General features: G+C 37.1%; 1 protein-coding gene across 10 annotated transcripts in view; it reads right to left on the reverse strand.

Moving 5' to 3' along the window:
- Positions 1-24102, reverse strand: part of CLOCK (clock circadian regulator) — a 137693-nt gene that overhangs the window by 28802 nt on the left and 84789 nt on the right. For 9 of the 10 annotated variants that reach the window (XM_047719335.1, XM_047719340.1, XM_047719342.1 and 6 more), the window contains 8 exons: positions 16381-16470; positions 10319-10439; positions 7106-7219; positions 6864-6982; positions 4786-4868; positions 4240-4346; positions 2282-2429; positions 1679-1754 (listed from right to left, as the gene is read on the reverse strand). In XM_047719335.1, the coding sequence (XP_047575291.1) occupies positions 1679-1754; positions 2282-2429; positions 4240-4346; positions 4786-4868; positions 6864-6982; positions 7106-7219; positions 10319-10439; positions 16381-16470 (858 nt within the window). The remainder of the gene's footprint in view (positions 1-1678; positions 1755-2281; positions 2430-4239; positions 4347-4785; positions 4869-6863; positions 6983-7105; positions 7220-10318; positions 10440-16380; positions 16471-24102) is intronic. The other variant, XM_047719343.1, reaches the window with a different exon arrangement.

A 24102-nucleotide genomic window follows, 5' to 3' on the forward strand; every position in this document is an offset into this window, starting at 1 on the left:
CTTAATGATGGAGTGGCCTAGTACTTAGCCCTTCATCATCCTCTCTCTCTCTCCACTCATTCCCTGGTGACCACATTTAGATTCATGACCTTCAAATCCATCCACACGTAAAGTTTCTCAAAAACATGTGTCAAATGGACCTCTTCCCTCATCTCCAAGAGGACTGTGGAGGTAAGAGTAAACAGAGCTGAAGTGACATAGGCAGAGTATATTCTGGAAGTAGGGCTAGTTGAATCTACTAAGGACTGGACACTGGCATAAGAGAAAACAAAGCAAGGAGGGATGACCTCTATATTACTTTAATTTCTATAACTGTTCTCCCTCATTTCAAGGAACCCTAGATTTAAACGCTTTTCTCGGAAAATGTATTTCGCTAAAATATACTGGATCTTCTTCCACTAAGCATACAAAGCCTCTTTGAAAAAATTCTTTCACGTGGGATCTGTGACCACCGAGCACTTCTCTGGGTTATTCACTGATGTATTCTGAGCATCTTGGAGCCATGTCCAGTACTTCCTGGCGCATGGGAAGAGTTCTTAATAAGGGTTGTTGAAAAACTGACAATCTCCCACACTGACCCTGGCAATGCTGCCTATTGAACTCACTTTTTGTACAGATGCTTGATTCTTTTCATTCCACTTATTTTCTGCACATCGAAAGTAACTGTTGTGGGCAGCTTCTGACCAGCTCGCAATGATTCCCCACTTCCTGGTAGTCACCACCCTGTATAATCCCTCCCCTAGAGACTGAACCTAGTGATTTGCTTCTAATGAACAGAACAGATAGAAGTGATGGGCTATTATTTCTGTGAATAGGTTACAAAAGACTCTGACTTCCATCTTGCTGCTGGTGTCTCTCCCTGGATCTTCTTACCTACTTACTCAGATGGAAACAGCTACCTGGAAAGGAACTGAAGGCTGTCTCTGGCCATTAGCCAGCAATAAATCAAGGCCCTCAGTCCAACTGCTGCTAAGGAACCCCATCCTTCCAACAAGCACCGAGGAAGCTTAGAAACAGATTCTGCTCCAGGGGAACCTTGAGTTGACTGTGGCCCCCACTGACACCTTGATTACAGCCTTGTGAGAGACCCTGGCCCTCGAAGCAGAGGGCCCATCTAAACTGCCTAGATCTCTGACTCAGAGAAACTATGAGATAATAAATGTGTATTATTTTATATCATTAAGTTTTGTTACACAACAATAAGTAACTAATATACGAAACTTCCACCTGGTATTAATGAAAAGAGAAACCACAGTTTAAATTCCGACTACAACTCCAAGCCATGTGTCTTTAGGGGAGACTCCCCCCACTTAAAGCCTCAGTTTCAACATTTTCAAAATGGGGATATTACCTATGAGATAAAGATGTCTGAGGAATAAATGACTCTTCATGCTTCATATGAAGAACTAGCCAGAGCCTTGCACATTGCAGGAGATTAGTAAATGGTAGTTTAAATCCGAGATAATATGTCTCTCACTAAATAGGAGGCCCTTCAAATCTTTTTTAGAAGCAGAAAAGATTTTAAAATATTAAATTTAAAATAAAAATAAATAGTAAAATATAATTTATAACCCTGTCACAAGTGAGGCAATGAAATATTTGAAAAATACTTTTCTTACATTGAGTCTTGCCTTTCATTGGAAAGAAATAATTTTTTTTAAAACTCTAAAATACATACTTTGTCAGCAGCTGTCTCAGGTAGAGACTCTTCAATGCCAAGTTCTCGTCGTCTTTCAGCCCTAACTTCTGCATAACTACAAATGGAAAAAAAAAAAAAATAGAATTTTCGTGCTTAACCATTCATCTAAAATACTGTAGAGATGTGTTCCGTGTTTGTTATGTGTCTTACTTGTTCATCAGATTCCACAGTATTTGCTATGCACTACCCAAACCTAGAACCCATCTATAGTGTTCTATCTTAACCTAGGTATCTCAGAAGTTTTATATGCTTCTGTAAATGATCTGTGACTACACAGTACTTAAGAGGAATTAAATAAAGGAAAAGTATGCTTATCTATTCCAGTGCTCCTTTTACACGATGGACTTTGGTACATAAAAGACAGTTACAGCTTCTGCTCTAAACTATGACATTCATGTCAAGAATTATATATGTATATCACCTCCATTCTATCGCCATATAATGCCTTTAATAATGCACTGAAAACATGTATCAAAAATTAAGAGAAAGACCACTGTAGTTCTTAACAAGTTATGCCTAAAAATTACATTGCCAAACTATCAGTGTTTCTGTAATTCAGAAATGCTATAAAAGGATTATTACCTTACTACGGTGTGAGTACAAACAATAAACTCTGGCCTTGAATTCCACTGATGATAAGTGATGTAATAATGAGTCTGAAGCCAAATCCACTGTTGTCCCTTGGTGAGGAACCTATAATAACATGATTTGCCTTTCCCATATTGCATTACTAAGAAGAAAAGAGAAAAAATTTATTGATTCATATCATTAGCTATGAATCTGGTTTTTAGTCAAAGCTATATTTATATTTAAATCTATATACACAATTCTTCTGGCTTTTCAATAACATATATATCAGTTGTAAGAAAATGTTATTCTACAGAGATTATTCTACAGGCCTTAAGCTTAAGGTCCCAAGGAATTATTGGATCTTCCATGGTGCCCAACTTAGAGTCAGTGCTGATCTCAGAAACTTGTCACACACGATACATTTCCAAATACTAAAGAATGAAGCAGTCACATATTGGCTTCCTCCTACTAACATGGATTAAGGATAACAGCAATAAATAATCCCATTTGAGGTTTTTACCCCCACAGGTACCCTGGCAGGGACAGCATCTTTGGAGCATTTAATTCAAAACTTTAATGAAAATCCGAATAAGTTAATTGTTTAAAGTAACTGGTAAGTATAGTATTACTCAAAACATTCTCTGTAGATTATAAATTCTGAAGTCTTGTAACATATTAAGCAAAAAAAAAAAGAGTTCTATAGTTAAATTAATTTGGGAAGCATTGTTAAATAGTTTTATTTAGTTTTTCTTTTTAAAACTTTGAGTATGCTAATTTATGTCATGATTCTGGGGGTGAGGAGGTGGTGGTAGGGATTGATTATGAAGTGTTTCCCAGTTTTCCTTGACCATAAAATCTGTTTTTAATGTACTAGCATTCTGTGAAACAAACCTTAGGAAATGCTGGTCAGGAATCAATCTCTCTCTCCCTCTCTCCATGAGGAAACTGAGGTCCACAAACTCAACTGCTTGTCCAAAACTACCCAGCTAGTCAAGAGAAGTGTCCGATCTTGTCAATACATTATAGAGCTTAGAGACCCTATCACTGGGAGTGAATAATGTTCTTTTTGTGCTGAAATAACTTCACTCTGAAATCTTCCATTTAGTTGATGCTGTTATGTAACATGGTTTATTTTTCATATAGAGGCTTACTAGAGCAGCCTAAGACATCATGAAAATATCTAAAATATCTAATTAAGATTTAGAGGACACTTCAAGAGGGTAGGATTTGGGGAGGAGAATCAGAGAAGCAAATAAAACACACTTCTGAAACAAAAAAAGAACAGCATGTGGTAAAGGGTCTAGGTTTCTAATCCTGTCTCTGCCACTAATGAGTTGTGGGATTGTCAGTAAATTACTTGGCCTTGCTGTACCTCCGTTTACTCATGGAGATAACAAGAATATCTACTTTCTATAACTCTGGTAATGAATAACAGAGATAACATACATAAATCATTTAGAATGGTATGAGCCAGGCACAACGAAATGCTACTGTTCCTGCTGCTAATAATCACAATACAGCAGGTAACATTAAGCATTCATTGTGGCTCTCTAAGAGTTTCTTTAAATGTGTACTCGCCTCCTGGGCAGACTTACATGCCTGGGTATTAAAACTAATGAAGTAAGGTTACAATATTTTGACATATACAATTTTCAAAGGAATCTATTTCTCTTACTCCGGATGTAGAACTTAAACACTTCAAAAACAAGGTTCATTAGATGCCATATTATAAACCTGTACTTACTATTATAGATTAAAATATGTAAAACAGAAACAAGTTCAAGTTTGATCTACAATTCCTACTGGATTGGCTATAAAGTAAAATCTTCCCAAAAAGGAAATCTTCCAGTATTTAAAAAAAAAAAAAATACAAAAATGGTTACAAGTCTGCATTTTACCACCCTCTATTAATACACTATTTAGTTGACCGGAAGCAGTTATTATCAGCAGAAATATTAAAATCTACTTACAATGCTCATGACACTTTGCCAAATTTTCTAGGTCATCCACATGATAGTAATCATAGCCTGATGTTCCCAGAACTTCAAATGGCAAATATCCTATTATAGGTGGTGCCCTAAATTATAAAACAATCAATATTATAACTTTTCCATAATAAGAAATACTTCAACTAGAAATCAGTTTTTGGGGGGCACGTGACTCAGTCGGTTAAGCATCTGCCTTTGGCTCAGGTCATGATCCTGGGGTCTGGGGACCAAGCCTGTGTTGGGCTCCTTAGTGGGGAGCCTGCTTTTCCTTCTCCCTCTGACCCTCTCCCACTGCTTGCATTCTTGCTTGATCTCTCTCTCTCTCAGATGAATAAATTTTAAAAATCTTTAAAAAATAAAAAATAAAATAAATCTTAAAAAAAGAAATCAGCTTTGGGGGAAATCTGTGAAGTTTTGAAAAATGGATAATGGATTGAACATCTCATTAGAAAAATTTTGTCCCTGAAACCCATTAATTTCAAGACTTACATGACTTTTAACTTTTAATGGAATTTAAAATGAAGTTACCTGTGATCTAGAAATAGGAACTTCCATTCTAAACTATGCCTGGATGTAAACTCTTCATTAGGTTCCTCAACAGTGCACATTTCCTAAAAGCAAATTAATTAAAATTTAGAAATACTGTTCTGTGCCCTTAGGAGAATCCTAAACATTGTCAGCCATGAAACTCATTATTAGATCATTTTTCCCTAAATTATTTTTTAATCACATTTTAATTTTCTAGTATTAAAGAATGTGACAATAAACATGCAGAATTCTGGGGAAGTATTTTTCACTCAACATATTTCTCTATTCACTCACATGCCTGTAAACCCTAATTCTAAATTCAGATCGCTCTCCTGAATTACAGTTCTATATTTCTGTCTGGATGTCCCCACGCATCACAAACTCCGTATGTCCTAAAATGAACTAACTGCCTTACTCCTTATATCCACATAGTTTTGTATCTCGTTACTGGAGGCATACCCGTGTTGTGCCATCAGTCTAGAAATCTGATAGTCACAAGACACTCTCATTTTCCCCTTTTAAAAACCACCTAAATGGCTGTTACCAAATCCTTTCAATTTCACCTTCTAAATTTAAAAACAAAACAAAAACAAAACAAAAACAACTATGTAATCCCATCCGTCTGCAGGGTCTTATTAGACTCTAGACTTGCCATCTCTGGCTCATGTTATTGCCATAGCTTCTCCCCAGACAAGTCTCCCTGTTCTTTAACTCATCTTTTTTTTACTCTGGTCACAGTTACCTTCTGATACTCAAGTAAGATTATTACTTCCCTGCTTAAAAACCCTGATGATTTCTCATTCGGTTAGGATAAAGTTTAAACTCTTTAGCATGGAGAAACAACAAAGAAACAAATTTTATTTCTGGACTCTGCTTGCTGTTCTAACCTCATCTCCCACCATCCCTACGCCCTCCACTCGCAATAATCCTAGACCCTAGTCATACTCAGCAATGTAGTCCAACCTCCTCTGTGTCCTTGAATGACCTCCTATAGCACAATGAAGTGAATTAAGAGTTTGGGCTTTGAGAAAATGGGAACTGTAATTCATCTACCACTTAACAGCTGCAACTTTGAGCGAGTAACGTAACTTCCCAAAGGCTCAGTTTCCTTACATATAAAATGAGGTTCACACTAGTATCTATCCTATAAAGTTATCACAATAATTAAATGAGACCGTACGTGTGAAGTATGCAGCTATCAACAAATGTTAGCCGCTGCTATCACTTCCTAAGAACAGAACAAGCAGAACAAGCCTTGACTAAGGTTCTCAAACTGCTACTTCTAGAATACGGTCTCCCTCTAAATTTAAAATCTTAGCCTGGCTTATTTCATGCCACTTTCTAGTGGCTGAACTATTTTCCCACTTGTCTACTACTAATCATCTACTTCTTGAGCCCCAGGGAATAAATTATTTAACTGAATTTTAAAATTAAAAAGGTAAAATTATATGCAGTAAAAGGTCACTTGCATATTTCAAAAGAAAATTTCAAAAGCAATCTTTAAAAATCACCTAGATTTTTGGTCTTTCCCCTTGAGTACAGATTGTGAACTATATAAAAAAATAACCTAACACTTTGCACAAAAGCAGGACAGTGGTGATATAGAACCACTGGTTAACTGCAAAGGATATGTATTTTAAAATTAGTTATAATTTAATGAGTGCCTTGATAACTCATTTGCTTCAAAATAAATTAAGATGAAATCAGAGAGGGAGAGAAACCATATGAGACTTTCGACTCTGGAAAACAAACTGAGGGTTGCTAGAGGGGACGGGGGCTGGGGATGGTGTAAATGGGCGATAGGCATTAAGGAGGGCACTTGGAAGTAATGAGCACTGGGTGTTGTATGCAACTAATGAATCACTAAATTCTACTTCTGAAACTTATAAAACAGTATATGTTAATTAACTGATTTTAAATTTAAAAAATTATCACAACCACGTATATTTAATGGCTCATGATCATTACTGCTTTAATGTTTGTAAGAAATATCAGTTATTCTGGAAACAACAAAAAAATTACATAAAGCTAGTTCTCATAATATGAAGTGAAATCCTCTTTGGAAAATAGAAACATACCTTGATGAACTGAGGTGTAGCTAATCTCACAGTAGCTACAAAACAAACTCTATCATCATAAGAAGGCCTGTGTGTGCGTTGTATAGTCCCTTCAAAACCATTGTGTGCTGAAGTGGATACTAAAAAAATAAGCAAACACTTATCAGTTACTCCAGTAAAATCTAGTTATTACTGATGTTCAAACATCTGTGTCTTTAAGAGTTTAAAGAACCAACTTAAAATTCACTATATTTTTAACTCACCACTATTTAAAGATTTGAAATTTCCTATAAATTTCACATATTCATAGGTAGACGGCTCCTTTGGGTCTATTGTTCCTCGAAGCATATGGCAACAGAATTCTAACTGATTTTTTGCTGAAATGAGAAAAAATGTGATATATTTGTGATTTGTCATAATGAATGACCTATAAGATGATAAAAGTTGTGTAAGTTTATAATCATTATTTTCTCCAACAGAAGTTCTCAATGACATTTTGTTGAGTTCATAAAAGTAAAATATCTTTAGGAGATGATCTCATCTTATTCCAATAGAGGAGACATATCTTCTGTTATAAGCAACTGTATATTTTCCCACTTTTATCTGTTTGTCTTTCTCATTCTTCGCTCTCATGTGAAAGAAAGGTTTCGCTTCCCACTACAAAGCTAATGCTTTTCTCCACCTCGAACAGTCTTTCCTACCTTTTCTAGGACTAGGGCTACTCCACTGTCATTCATTCCTTTAGCATCCATACATTCTCTTTGGATCCTTACTTTCCAATTTTAAATTTGTTCAGGTCTTTCCACCTTAAACAAAGGGTTTTTCATGCTACTCTTTTTAGTATCATAGATCTTCCTTTTTATTATGTGCTCTATTTCCATAGATTCATCTCTCTGAACTTCCATGAAATGTGGTGTTAGTCCTTACACCTCTGAAGAAATTTCTTTTTAAGATCACCAACATTTGTATTGAGTTAACAATACAATCAGTGATCTTTCCTCGTTGTTTCTACCTCTTTAAGACTCATTACATTTTCATCTCCATAACATGAAACTTAACCTTCCTACCTTACTATTTCCATAAACTCTCCATCAATCAATTTTTAAACTATGAGCATTCACAAGAGTTCTTTTTCATCTTTTACTATCCCCTTATAAATTTATTGGCATTGGTAAATTTATTTACTCCTAAACCTCTCTCTAATTCTAACATTTTATGTTTAAGACCAAATCTCATATCATTATTTGCTTTAGGACATTTCTACTTGATTGTCCCACCAAGCAACTTAAACTCAAAATATCTGGAAGTGAATTTATCCCTCCTTCTTCTAAGCCAGCTGTTCTCCTTTGTCTTATGTGTCTTATCTCCCCAGTTAGAAATCCTACCAATTTGGTCTCTTCTCTATCGTATGCCCCAAAACTAATCTGTCACCAGGACCTGCTGTTTATTTCACCAAACTCCACTAGTCATTTTTTCCAACTTAGCATCCAGTACCGCCAATTTAGTAGAGAAATTACCCTGCATTCAGGTAGCAGCAAAATGTATTCTTTAAGCTTCTACACTCCTGCCACTAGAATTCAATCTTGCCTACTACTGTTAGACTAATATTACCTTCATCATTATTTCAGCACTCAAGGACCAGTAACACCTCTTTTCACTCACAGCATCAAACTCATACTCTTCTGTCATTACCATAAAAGGCTTTATTATCAAACTCAACAGATCTACTTTCATCCTAAAACCTTCCTCACTGATGATCCCTGGCTACTTGGTCACCTGTGCCTAATGCCAAGTCCTCCTGAGTTCATCTACTCAACACTCATATGTAGGTTTTTCTTTCCACCCTTACTTCTATTGCTATTCTTACCTCCAGTCTGGTCCTTCCAAAATTTTCCACCTGAGGTATACTTTTTTCCAGACCACTTTTTTTGTTTTCCCCCAAATCCCTTTCACTAGCTCCTCATTGTGTAAAAAATAAAATTCAAACTCCTTAGGATGAACTAGTAAGTCCGATTTCCTTCTCTGGACACAAATCACACCACCTGTACCACCCCACCTTCACTATGGCCCAAACGACCAGCTTGCAGGATCCTGAATTTTCTAAGCAATTTCCTCTGTTATATATCATATTATTCACTTGGCATCAACACTTTTGAGGGAGAAATAAATTTGTTTTGTATACTAATTGTTTAACTAGGGGGTCAGGAAGTCATTTAATTACAGCTTTTCTCTATCAAAAAGTACTGTTGCCAACCTCACCTCTGGTCTTGGAAGCAGAAGTCTAAGAGCTGTTTTTCTGCCAGAAGCTTGCCTGCATTCAGTTCTCCAATCAACTCTGCCCTTACGAACGTCGCTAAAGTGGACCATCTCTCCTCTGTCCACCTACTGCTATGGCCCAGAGTTCCAACTTTCTTCTCTTTGCTCTATATGTTTACCTTAAGCAGTGCCAGTCAATCCATGACGTCAAGCCCTATTTACAGACACATAACTGCCTCTGTGTCCAGTCCAGATCTCTTTCCTGGAATGGTCTATTGGTCAGTGTCATAAGAACTAGGCTTCAAATGGATTTTCCTTATCCCTAGTTCTTCTTGACTCCTTCTAATCCGTTCTTAACAAAGATATACATTCACACATAGTTACACATTAACGTGTGTGTGTGTGTGTGTGTGTGTGTGTCTATTCTTAGACAGTAAGTATGCTACAGAATTTCAGGGTTCAAAATAAAAATAACTTTTAAAACGATTAAGCAGTATTACCAGAAAACTCAAATATTTTAAATCTTGAAAAAAAAAGTGATTAAACACTAAACAGTGTTATAATAATTTCAGATTAAACAAGGGGTAATTTAGTGAAGAAAATGAAACATTCTGGTCAAATTAATTTGTCAAATGAATCTAAGAGAAATGTCTAATTATACCATAGTATTTTGTACTTCTGGAAGGCAAGGACTATTTTTCACTATTCTTGGCACTCTTACGAGATAGCCCAAGTTCAGGCATATTAAATATATACAATAAATGATAACTTAATTTAGTTTAATTAATAAAGCAACTTCCTTTACATAATAATATTCTGAAATACAGAAGTTACTTTTTTCTACAGTTCCAGCGTTCAATTGGTCAGTGACGGTGAAAATGAGACTATTTTCTCTCATTACATACAAAAATATTTTTTCTTAATTTATTGCCAGGTTCCACTTCTGTGTGAAATATATTTTTATGGCAAAACTATCACAACAAAAAAGAGTGGGTTTCAATATATCCTGAAAGAGAGTGCAGACTTTTAATATGGTCATAATTCCATTATGTATATACTAATATTTAAAAAGGATCTAATAGGGTATATGGCATGATGCTATGTGTTGATATGGTTTGACATGTCTGTGTTTGTTACAAAAACTAAACTGTGTTTGTTATAAAACTAAAGGAAAGTGCAACCAAATACATTTAACTTTTTGCTTGATAGTGACTACTTACATTTTAAATATTCAGGGGTTAACGAATCACTTTCCAGCAGATGAGTAGAGAGTATTTTATAAACCTCTGAATGTTCCCCCTCTGGGATAAAATTAAATATACTTTGATCCACAAGATCAGACTAAAAAAGAAATTTTTTAAAAATACAATAATTTTAGTGATTCAAGATGCATTTATTTTAAAAGTATATCATCATTCTTAAAACATCACATGAGCATATGGCTAACTTTCAATCATCTATAAAAACTGACAAATTCCAAGTTATAAAGCACAGCTCAAAAAACAAGAGAAGGTGGAAGAAGGTTAACATGACTTCCATGCCTCTGCTATGAGTGTCATCAGATCAATGATCAATATATGACTGTGAAAGTCTGATAAATTATTTGCAAAGGTGAGTTTCACCTAATTTGAACAGTTACTATATAACAGGACTAAGAAGGTTTAATACAAATATCTTTGGCTAGGAGATACAGCCTTACCACATATCCAAACCTCTGGTAAATTATGGTGGTGTACGCTATAACAAAGGACCAAAGCATTATCCACTGGCTAAGTGAAGAGAAGATTTGATTGCAGTGTTATTTCAATTGTCTAGTGTGTCCTTTCTTTTTTATTTCATTTTTTCCTGCCATCTATCCTGTATCCCACTGACAAAAAGCCTTGCTTTTAGATAACAAAAGAGGCAAGTAGTATGTTAAGCTTTACAATCCTTGCTAAAAATATGGCTTTAACCATGGTTTAGTAACCAAAAATAATTTGACAAACATCAGGTTGTCTATGATGTGCCATGGCTGTGGAATAAAAAACGGTTAAGATAGTTCCTACCCTTGAGGACTACTGACGAGGGGCACCTGGGTGGCTCGCTTGGTTAAGTATCTACCTTTGGCTCAGGTCATGATCTCAGGGTCCTGGGATCAAGCCTGCCTCAGACTCCATGTTCAGCAGGGAGTCTGCTTCTCCCTCCCGCTCTGCCTTCTTCCGTACTCATGCACATGTGCACTCTCTCTCTCAGATAAATAAAAATAATAACATAATAATAATTTAAAAAGAATCACTGACAAAACTTCAGTGACTTCACATTTCCTATTAAATCTAGCCCATTTGACTTGGTTTCTCTACATTTTCAAACTGCCCCCATGGAATTCTGTATGCCAAGAACTGTGGAGGAAGGGGTGGAGGGTAAGGAAAGTGAGAAGGTGTTGTGAGGCCGGGCTAAAGGTCTATGCCCCTGCATTCAACCAAAGCACTTCCACTGTTTCTATTTTAAACACTAAACACTTTGTTTTTTAAAAAAAAAAAAAAAAAAGGGCAAAACAAAGGAAAAAAACTCTCAAAGAACAATGAAAAACAACCATGGGGGCTAGTGAGAGGTAAGAAAGGGATGTTTTACTACTTCCACACATTTTCTTTTCTCTAGCCCTCATTGTCCAACCCATGAAGTAGAGTATCCTTCCCTCCTCTTTCCAGATTTGTACGCTCTACCTTTCAAAGTTTAATTCAAATTATTTCCTTCAAAAAAGCATTCTCTTCTTGCTCTTTGCAACGACGTGGATGGAACTAGAGGGTATTATGCTAAGTGAAATCAGTCAGTCAGAGAAAGACAAGTAACATATGATTCCACTCATGTGGAATTTAAGAAACAAAAACAGATAAACATAGGGGAAGGGAAGGAAAAATAAAATAAGATGAAAATTGAGAGGGAAGCAAACCATAAGAGATGCTGAACTCTAGGAAACAAACTGAGGGCTGCTGGAGGGGAGGGGATAATTGGGTGATGGGCATTAAGGAGGGTACTCCTTAATGGGTACTTGATATAATGAGAGCACTGGGTGTTATACACAACTGTGAATCATTAAATTTTACCTCTGAAATGAATTTTTTTAAAAAAGCATTCTCTAAACGCCATAAACCACAGTAAAAATAATAAAATTCCTTTAGTATTTATTACTCATATCATTCCTTTTTCATAAAAAAACATTGGTTCTATTTTAATGTCTATGTCCTGCTACCCCATGAGTGAACAAAAGGGCCCTATCTCTTACACCTTTATCTCCTGTCCTTCAAATCAAGGCAACACTGGCACAGTGCTTTGCATATAAGTGTTACCAGTGCAGTAAAATATTTTGGACTAAGGAGTTATTTGATTAAGCTTAAGGGATAACCATACCAAAAATATATCTGTATTTTAATGAGATTTTTCTAGAAGTCTGAAAAATCTCCAGAAGTAATGAACTAAAAATTGAAGCACGAATAAGAACAAAAGCTAGAAAACTACTTTTTATTGACAAAATAAAGTATCAATAATCTATGCATTATTGCATATAAAATTTTATATGCATATAAAAATTGTCTTAACAGAAAAATAAGACACCAATTTGAAAAACTAAAGCTTTCATTTTGGAAATGATTATTGTTTTCTATTATTTATTCTTATCTACAATTTCTTCTATTTCAGTAAATTATGATGTGAGCCATGTTACCCATGCTTTTCCACCCATAAACTTATAGGAGGTTTCATATTTATAGAGAAAATATGAATGACTAGTATAGAGTGGTATGGTCACAGGTAATGCTTCCCCACCATTCTGCTTCCCCTGACACTTGATAATCTGAAATGTCAGAGTTAGCAAGCAACTAATGAATTAATTAATGTGTCAAACTTTCCTTTAACCACTACATTTAAAATCTCTAAATGAAGGTAATCATACTTGATGTTGGCAAACCACCCACTCAGTTCCCAAACACAATTCAAAGGAAAGAAAATAAAATGGTAGCTATCTGGCTCCTTCTATCCCTCTCAATCATTTTCATGAAGGAATACAAAATCTGCTGTTTATAATGTGACCTAAATCAACAGCCTTTCTGTTTTCTTTCTTTGCTTTTCTTAAACTGGAAATTTGTGCCTCTTAATCCCCTTCTCCTATTTCATCCATCCTCCCCCATCTCCTCTGGTAACCACTAGTTTCTTCTCTGTGTTTAAGAGTCTACTGGGATCTTTTTATTAATTTCTTTTCTTTTTCAGACTCCACACATAAGTGAAACTATTTAGGATATGACTTTCTCTGACTTATTTAACTTAACATAATACCCTCTAGGTCCATCCATGCTGTTGCAGATGGCAAGATTTCATTCTTTTTTATGGCCGAGTAGTATTCCATTATATATATACACCACACCTTCTTCATCCATTCATCTATGGATGAACACTTGGGTTGCTTCCACACCTTAGCTATCCTAAATAATGCTGCAATAAACAAAGGGGTACATGTATCTTTCTGAATCAGTATTCCTGTTTTCTTTGGGTCAATACCCAGGAATGGAATTACTGGATCATTCAGGTCTTTCTGTTCTTCTCTACAGTAGGTCAATGTGACCATTAAGTGGAAACTATTCACTCCCACCAATTTCCTTTCCTTTCAGGTAGACAACCAACAGATAACTGCTTTTAGTTTGGAAATATAAACACAAGTTGCTTAAAAAGGATTAAAAGCTCCTCTAAAAAAAATGTCAAATATATGTTGGATATAATAACTATGTTCCTTTTGTACAGGCACCAGGAACAAAAATTCTGGCCCTATCAAATAAGCTTTCAAAATCATTATATAACTATTCCAAAAAATTCTAAATTATATTGTGGCATACTATATTTATAGTAAAGTCTGTACTGACTTAAAACACACTTATGTTTATACTTCCCAACTAACAAGTTAAGAAGAACAGAAAAGGAAAGGAAAAGTATCTTCAGAGCAGCACTTTCACTCTTGGACTCTGTTACACTGTAACACGGTTAATCATTCTCCCACCCCCACCCCCCTTCCCGGCCCACATTACAGGTGATTACAAGTTTAATATACTCTCCCTCTCAGGAGCACATTTAAGCAAGTATGAGGAAATCAAGTCCTAAAGTTGTCAAGTGTTAACCAATTTTAAGTTCCCAGTCAAGAGGCCTGACTTTTTGTGTTGCCCCTTTTACTAAATGTTTGCATAATTAAGTCCAATTTCTCTGGGACCATGTCTGCTGCTAACATAAAGGCAGGCTGGCCTGAGGAGGTCTAAAATCCCTTCTGATGCTGAGGTTCTATGACCCTATGATTTTGTCACAGAATGTCAAACCAAGAAGGGGGAAAAAAATCAACAAAATGCCTTCTCCTAATTGTTAGCCACAAACAGTTAAAATGTACCTAAGTGAATTTCTTAAGTATGAAGTGACAAAGAAAACTATTCTTTTTGCAGGACCTAAAGTATCAGTTTTATAATTTTATAGTCAGAATTAGAATTTAAAAATTTTAAGTCCCACTGAACACTAAGATGGCGAATTCTAATTTCTCAAGAGAACTGAATTATAAACACTAAAGCCTAATTTGGGGATTTACTAATGTTTCTTTCCTTTCAGGCAACAGCCAAAATTCTATTTTAGACAAAAAAGGTTTGCATATTAAAATGAAAAAATTATTTTAAACTATTTGTTACACTCAATTTTTTGAAAGATTTTATTTATTTATTTGACACAGAGAGATCACAAGTAGACAGAGAGGCAGGCAGAAAGAGCGGGGGAAGCAGGCTCCCTGCTGAGCAGAGAGCCCAATGCAGGCCTCGATCGCAGGACCCTGAGATCATGACCTGTGCCGAAGGCAGAGGCTTAACCCACTAGCCACCCAGGTGCCCTGTTACAGTTAATTTTTAATGACAACTCAAAATAGGAAAGCACATATTGTTTTCTCCTATTATGCATAATCCTAAACAAGTATTATTTCATTTTCTCAAAAGACACTTGTGCTTACGTTTTCAAATCATTAAATGACATATAATTCAGCAATGTCAGTGATGTGAGGGAAAGTATGGTAAGCAGAGAAAAGCAAAAAACTGTTTTAAAAAAGGTTACTTTTTACTCAGAATGAAATTAAATGGGTCTACTGGATCAGCAACAATCTTCTCTGCCCAAAAAATACACCTGCCAGTCTATAAGCTTTGGCTTACACAATCAACTAAAAAGATCCAGAAGATGTGAGTAAGAGAGGAAACTGGGCATGCGGCATATGGGAACTCTCTGTACTATCTTCTTCATTTTTCTGTAAATATAAAACCAGTTCTAAAATTAGAAGTTAAAACAAAAAAAAAAAAAAACCAGGAGGGAATGTGAGGGCAAAGAGGGTTTGCATTGAGAAGAAAAACATTAATGATCAAACACCTAAATCCTAACTAGACGTGCTGTAGAATCTGATCTTTAAGTGTGGAGTCTATTCTTTTGGTAACATATAAAGTAGCAGAATAATCAAAGGAAGGGTGATAGTGATTTTTGCTATCTCTTGAAAGAGACCTTTACAGAAGAGTTTACTCTGTATTCTTATAGATCTTCAAAAGATGGGCAATTTAAGAGTAATTTATAAATAACTTCAGAATATTTATACTACAAGTCCTATCTTAGATAAGAACAATTACATTTTTTAAACAATTACATTTTAAATAAAAACTTTAAATTCATAAAAACTGACAACTGCAGCACAGCACCTAGCATAACAGTGTGACACAGAGTAGTCAGCAAATACACGTTTAATAAAACAGCAAGCAATAAGATATAATTCAGGTATTCATCATCTGATCAAAATTATACAATATAATTTTCTAATTCTGTTGGGTCATATTGAAAATAAATTGAATATGGTCATTATAAAATTCTCATTTCTAGCGCAGAGCACAAAAACTCTGTACCTCTTATTTTTAGTGTGTTATTCTAAGTTATTCTTTTGAAAAAATTACATGAGTTCCTCTGAAAGGAACAAATAACTCCCCCCAAATTTACTTATTCTTAAAGTATTTCCAGTGACTTAGCAACACTGTCACCAGGCTGATTAAAAAGGAAACACAGAAAAGCATGAGAGTAAGAAGGGCAGAGGTTAGATACAGTGGCAGTTAAGTATTAGTTACTGCCAAATAGGGAGACATGGTTAGAGCTCTCCTCCTGACTCTAACAACTGTTCAACATTGCTCTGGAGATCCTCTTCCTCATGCTTTAGAGCATTTAAAATAGGTCTTAAATAAGAAAAAGATCACAGGATACTTACTGGTAAATGTTCAAGTAATGAAGTTATACTCTCAGACACATATATTATGCTTCCATCTGTCATGATTGCTAAAAAAAAACCATCAAGAGCCTGAAATTAAACATAATGGTCAGTTAAGCAAAAAGAAAAAAAGTATAGGACAGAAAAAAAAATCTAATTAAATGACAAAGGGACTTAGTGTGTAATTTCCAGAGTGCTGCCAAATGCTAACTTTTCCCTTTACAACACCGTAGTACATATCTTTGTGCATTCTTAAATGTTTCTGGGGGGGGGGGGAATATCACAATATGGTCATACATGGGAGAGTTGTCTTCTAAAACAGATACCTAATGTTCTATCATTATTATATGTACATTCTAAGAGAACTGCCTTATTTGAAGATGCTGGTATCTGACATGACATCAATGATATGTCTGACACAAAAGAACACATTCCCACCTTTTGGGTATATTAATAAAAAGATGTTCGACTGAAACTTAAGGAGATACATGAGGTTAAAGTGAAAGAGAAATTAAGCTGAAAAAGTAGGCTGGGTCAGATCATGAAAGGCCTTGAATACCAGCTCCAGACACAAGGACTTCGTTCAAAAGTAGTCTAGAAGCAGTATTACATGGATTTAGAAGAAACAGAATTAAGTTAGGAAAATTTCAGTGGCTTCTGGAAGTCAGGGAAGTTAATGAAAATATGAATGAAATCAGTAGCAGTAAGAACAGAGAATTAGGCAAACTTTGAGAAATGGGAAGTTAAGAGTTCAGAGAGAAGCTAGTACAGGGGATAAGATAATTAACAATAAAGCAACCCTGTACTTCATATTTTATAAAGTATTTTCACTTGAGAAACCTAGGCACAGAAGTGACAGCTGAAGAAATGAGATCTGCAAAAGACAGAAGCATGCCGAAGACAAATCCTTGGAATAATTATCTACACATGGGGATGAGGAGGAGGACAAGGGCCAGAGAAAATGACAGAGAATAAAGACATTGTCAAGGAAGGCAGTGGAAGAGCAAATGACAAGGTGAGTGAGGAGGAAGAGGGATTGTTCACTATAAAAAGAGATCAAATAGGATAAGGACTAAGAAAATGACAAGTAGATTTTGATGACTTTTAAGAGTTATGTCAGTAGCAAGGTGCATCAGACTATATTGAGTTTAGAGACAGTGGATATTGTCCATTACAAAGTACTCCTTTATGAACTTCAGAGGGAAGGAAGGAAAAGGACAAGTTCTAAGGGGACCAAGTATCAAGGGAAGTAACTGAACTATATACGCAGGTTGAAGGAAAAGAAGATCCAGTGAAAAAGATGCTGAAGATACACAGCAGAAAAGATATACACCATGAGAAGAGTTCCTCTCTACCTATCGGAATGGCTATCATGCTAAATTTAAAATTCTTTTTAATTATAGGGCTCTCTCAAAGGATAGCAATTGCTGGTAAGAACCATATATATCTTCTTGAACACTGTGTCTGCAGCACCTCGCAGATATGTGGCATGTATTAGATAAAAAATATCTGTAGTATATAATGTATGGACCTGGGAATTAGAGTCATCTCCCACTTCGAAATAACTGTTGAAGAATTGCTGAATATATGGAAAAAGGCACCCTCCACCTCGCCTCACCTTCTACTGGGGGACAGCTCTGGATGTCAGAAAGAACTTACTTTGAGTAGACGCCTATCTTCTAGAATGGCTCAGAAAAACCCATTCTTGGCTGAGCATGTGTGAGAGAGAGAGACAGAAAGAGAACCTTGTAATTTAAGAAAATTCAAGGGGTACCTGGGTAGCTCGGTCTGTTAAGTGCCTGACTCTAAATTTCAGTTCAGGTCATGATCTCAGGGTCGTGAGATGGAGCCCTGTGTTGGGCTCTGCACTCAGCAGGGAGTCTGCTTAAGGTACACACACTCTTTCTCTCTCTCTCCCTCTTCTCCTTCTCTCTTTCCCTCCCTACCTCTTACCGCACCCCGCCAAAACACATATGTGTGTGTGTGTGCTGGCTCTCTCTCGCAAGTCAATAAAGAAATCTTTAAAAAAGAAGAAAAGAAAATTCATGAAATTATTTTTACCAAAACTCCTTAGTACAATAATGCTTGTATTATCACTTCATAATGAATGGGTTAAGAACATACTTCATGCGAAGCTAGATCCTGTTATCTCTGAAAGTAAAATAATATTTATTATGATGATCTGTATTTGCTCTTAGGATATTTGCTAGAAGCTGAGTGGAGCTCTCTTCTGTGAAGGGAATGAACTGAAATCAGAACTCTTAATAACATAAGCCCATTGCCAGAACCAGAGCCTAGCCTTTCATCTTCGACAAAGGAAAAGACTAAGCAGAGAAAAGCCTCCACCAACGTACCACAAAAGTCTTAACACAAGAAAGGACCCAGGGCCCAGGACTTCTTTTGAGAGGAGGGATATAATTTCCGAGCACAGTGGATGGATACACCAAAAACTTAAGGGGTCTTGAGGAGGGCCCTAAGGAGGAAGACTGGAGAAATATGGATGAGAAAGTAAGACAGGGAAGGACATCCTACTCCCAAGACTGAAGCCTGTGAGGCTTATCCATTTCCCCATACTGTCTGATATAATGGGAAGAGTTCATTAGTTAAAACTGTTTGTCTTCAATGATGGTGGCAGAGTAGCAGGATCCTAGCTATACCTTATCCCCAAATACAACTCGATAACTATCAAATCACCCTAAATATCCCAGAAATCCATCTGAAGACTGGCAGAGCAAACAACTAAAGGTAGAGAAGAGACCACATTAAAGAAGGTAGGAAAATGCAGAGAGGCAGTGAAAAAGATGGGCTGCTACAGTGGGGAGGGAGCCCCAGTAACAGAGACTGACAAAAGACAGACTAGCACACAGGGGAGTACAAAAGAAAAACAAATCCCCATAGCACCTGGGCTTGGAACGTAAGAGGGGCCAAATTTCATGACTTCTGGCAATCAGCAGGGCTTAACGCTAGAATTCTAAAGATCTGCAGGTTTGGCTCAGAGAATCTGGGGTCACTGGGGAGAAGGCAGGGCAAACATCCTGTGGACAAAGTGCGGAAATGGTGATCTGAAGAGCAGGTGGGATATACAGTGGGGAGGTTATTTGCTCATCTCAGAGTGTATCCCAGAGAGACAGCATTCATAGAAAGACCCCACCAGGAACAAAGGAACTGGCAGGTACCATTTCCCTCTCCCATCCCTCAGCCTAAGCACACAGCCACCTGTGGGAACAAGGGCAACCTCAGCACTCACTACTTAATTCCTTTACACCGAACGCCACCCTTCTGTGCTCCAGAAAAACCACCCTTTCCAGTCACATTTGTGTCAGTCCCAGTGTGATTGCCCCCACCACCACCCCAAAAACCCAGCCCAAACCCTTGGCCATACCACTTCTCCCCACCCAGAAGTCTTACAGGGCCTCAGTTCCACTGGTGGTAGTGACAGGTCTCATTTCACAACAGGTGAAGAGAGCCTCTGCAGACGACTTGCCTGAAGAATAAAGTGGCCAGGACACAACAGCAGAAAATACACAGCACACGCTGCAGATACTCCCTGAAGTGCTAGGCTCTGGGGAAGAGGTAACACTACTTAGCAGGGCATTATAAAACCTCTCCTTCATAAGGCCATTACCCTCAAGAACAGGAGATGAAGGTGACTTTCCTAGCACAAAGAAGCAGCTAGAGACTTAAACAAAATGAGAAGGCACAGGAATTTGTCCTAAATAAAATAAAAGGGCAAGGCCACAGGCAGAGACCTAAGTAAAACAGATATAACTTACATGCCTGATAGAGAATTTTTAAATAATGATCCTAAATTGGGGGTATAGCTCAGTGGTAGAGCATTTGACTGCAAATAATGATCCTAAATATATTCACCAGACTTGAGAAAAGAGTGGAAGATATCAGCAAGACTCTCAACACAGAGATAAGGAATAACATAGCAGAGATAAAGAGCTCAATGAACAAAATGAGAAATACACCTGATGGAATGAACAGTAGAATGGAAGAAGCAGAGGAATGAATTAATGACCTACAAGACAGAGTCATGGAAAATAATCAAGCTGAAGAAAAGAGAGAAAAAAGAATAACACTAAATGAGAATAGACTTAGGGAACTCAGTGACTCCCATCAAACTTAGTATCATTCATATTATAGGAGTCCCAGAAGAAGAGTAAAGAGGGCAGAAAATTTATTTGAAGAGATAAAAGCTGAAAACTTCCCCAATCTGGAGAAGAAAACAGATATCCAGACCCAAGAGGCACAGAGAACCCCCAACAAAATCAACAAAAGCAAATCCAGTGGTAAAGAAAAAAATCTAAAAGCAGCAAGACAAAAGACAACAGTTACATACAAGGGAAACTCCCTAAGATTAGAGGGGGATTTTTCAACAGAAACTTTCCAAGCCAGAAGGGAGTGGGCATGATACATTCAAAGTACTTAATGGGAAAAAAAATCTGCAGCAAAGAACACTCTACATAACAAGGCTATCATGCAGGGGTGCCTGGGTGGCTCAGTCATTAAGCGTCTGCCTTCAGCTCAGGTCATGATCCCAGGGTCCTGGGATTGAGCCCCGCATCAGGCTCTCTGTTCAGCAGGAAGCCTGCTTCTCCCTCTCCTGCTCCCCGGCTTGTGTTGCCTCTCTTGCTATGTCTCTCTCTGTCAAATAAATAAGTAAATAAAAAAAAATCTTTAAAAAAAGAAAAAAAGGCTATCATTCAGACAGAAGGAGAGATAAAGAATTTCCCAGACAACAACAACAACAAAAAAGGTTTTCCCAAGCAAACGAAACTAAATGAATTCACAACCACTGAATGAGCCATGCAAGAAATATTGAAGGGGACTATGAGTCAAAAAGAGAGACCAAACGTGACAAGTGTGAAGACAGAAAACACAAAAGCAGGAAAAATGAGTATTTCTGTAAAATATCAGTCAAGCAACTTAAAAATAAAAGGATGTAAAATATGACACCATTTACCTAAAATATGGACAGGAGAGGTGTAAAGAATGGGCTCAAACTTAAGCAACCATCAACTTAATATAGACTGCTATATGCAGAAGATGTTATATACAAACTTAATGATAACAACAGATCAAAGATACTAATAAATATGCAAAGAATAAACAGGAATACATCTGAATATATCACTAAAGAAAACCAGCAAACCATCAAAGAGAAAAGACAAGAAAGGATCAGAGAAAATCTTCAGAAACAACCACAAAACAGGTATTAAAAGGGCAATAAATACATACCTTTGGATAATTACTTTGAATACAAATGGACTAAATGAGCCAATCAAAAGATACAGAGTGACAGGACGGATAAAAAAACAAGACCCATCTATATGCTGATTATAAGATACTCATTTTAGACCTAAAGATACCTGCAGATTGAAAGTGAGGGGATGGAGAAATATTTATCGTGCAAGTGGATGTCAAAAAAGAGGCAAACCAAGAAACAGACTCAACTATAGAGAACAAATTGATGGTTACTGGAAGAGAGGTGGGGGGGTGAGGGGGGGGTTTGGGGAGGATGGGTGCCAAACACATGATGGGCATTAAGGAGGGTACTTGTGATGACCAGTGACTGTTGTATGTAAGTGATGAGTCACCATATTCTACACTTGAAACTAATATTGCACTACACGTTAACTAGCTGGAATTTGAATAATTTAAATTTAAATAATTTAAATAAAAACTTGGAAGAAAAAAAAAAAAAGAATGCCAGAATAGTAATACTTACATAGGACAAATTAAACTTTAAAACAAAGATGGGGTGACTTCCAAGATGGCAGAGGAGTAGGAAACCTTAATTTTGTCTGGCCCCAGGAATTCAACTAGATAGCTATCAAACTATTCTGAACACCTGCAAACTCAACTGGAGATCTAAGAAAATAGCTACAAGTCCAGGAATAGAAAAGCAACCACTTTCTGTAAGGTAGGAGGTACAGAGAAGTGAATCCAAAGTGATATATGGGAAGACAGTGGGGGAGGGAAGCTCCATCAGCCAGCCACCTGCAAGTGACAGAGCAAGGAGCACAAAAAAATCAGAACTTTAAGAAGTCTGCTCCAGTGAAAGGATGTCGCTTAGGCAACTAAGCAGGAGGTGGAAGCTTCACTAGGGCAGTGCAGTCTCAGGATCCTCAGGGTTACAGGAAGACCAGGGGTTCGTATTGGAGCGGGGAAGCCAGCCACAAAGGGTCAGCCCAAGACAGGGCTCTCAGCTCAGGGTTGCCATAAACTGTGATCCAGGGCACAGTGGGGCCCCTGCTCTTTGAGCAGCAGCCCAACAAGCCGGAGAACCATGGAGAGACCCCTGTTCCTCCCCCAGGAGGAGGAGTGCAGAGGCATGCCACAGAAGTCTGCTGGGTTTGGAGACTTCACATGGGGTTGTGTGCCAGAGACAGAAATGTTCAGTCATAGGCTAGGTGAGCACATGGTGTGGCCAGAGACTAGGGACAGGAATGACTGACTTCTTTTCTCTAAGGGCTCACTGAGGAGTGGGGCCCGGAGCTCTCAGCTCTGGGAACAGAGATGAGAAGACTGCCATTTTCCTTCTCCTCGTCTAAAGCTGCGGGGAAAACCTTCAGGGAACAACAGCCACGTAAGAGCAAACCAGAGCAGATTACTTAGTCTGGCCCCTGGCAAGGGCGGTGCAATTCCACCTCAGGCAAAGACACTCAAGAATCACTGCAACGGGCCCCTCCCCCAGAAGATCAGCAAGAACATCCAGCTAAGACCAAGTTCACCGATCAATGAGAACTGCAAAACTCCAGTATTAGGGGAATACAGCACATAGAACTCATGACTTTTGTCCCATGGTTCTTTAGTCTTTCGACTTTAATTTTAAATTTTTTTTTCTTTAAAATTTTTCTTCTTTCCTTTTTAAATCAACTTCCTATTTTATCAACCTTTCTTTAAATATATTTTTAATTTTCATTCTTACAGTCACGTTCTAACCCTTCATTGTATTTAACCTTATTTTTATATATATATCTAAGTTTTTCTTTCTTTAAAATTTTGGGAGGCAGTTTCTTCTAACACACCAAAATATACCCAATATCTAGTATATAGCTCTGTTCTAGTCACCTGCCTGACACATTCCTTTTTTTTTTTTTTTAAGATTTTATTCATTTGTCAGAGAGAGAGAGAGAGAGAGCACGAAGAAGCAGGCAAAGGCGGAGAGAGAAGCAGGCTCCCTGCCGAGCAAGGAGCCCGATGTGGGACTCGATCCCAGAAACCTGGGATCATGACCCGAGCCAAAGACAGCAGCTTAACCAACTGAGCCACCCAGGCATCCCACATGGTTTTTTTTTTTTTAATTTTCACCTTTACATTTACATTCAATCCTCTCGATGCATTTAATATGATTTTTATATATATAAGTTTCTCTTTCCTTACAATTCTGAGAGGTGGTTTCTCCTAACAAACTGACCAAAATACTCTCAGGAGACAGTGTATTGCTCTGTTATGTTCACCTTTGTTGTTGTTATTTGTATCCCTTTTTGTTGTTGTTCTTTTCTTTCTCTTTTGTTTTTTCTTGTTTTTTAATTTCACTTTTACAGTTACATTCTATCTTTTCATTGTATTTAACTTTATTTTTGTACATATACAGGTTTCTCCTTTGTTGGAATTTTGGGATTTGGTTTTCTATAAACACAAACCAAAAATACACATAGAATCCAGCATATTGCTCTATTCGGCTCACCTACCTGATTATATTCACCAGTT

Source organism: Lutra lutra, chromosome 2 (genome assembly GCF_902655055.1).
Source record: "Lutra lutra chromosome 2, mLutLut1.2, whole genome shotgun sequence".
Classification (NCBI taxonomy): Eukaryota; Metazoa; Chordata; class Mammalia; order Carnivora; family Mustelidae; genus Lutra; species Lutra lutra.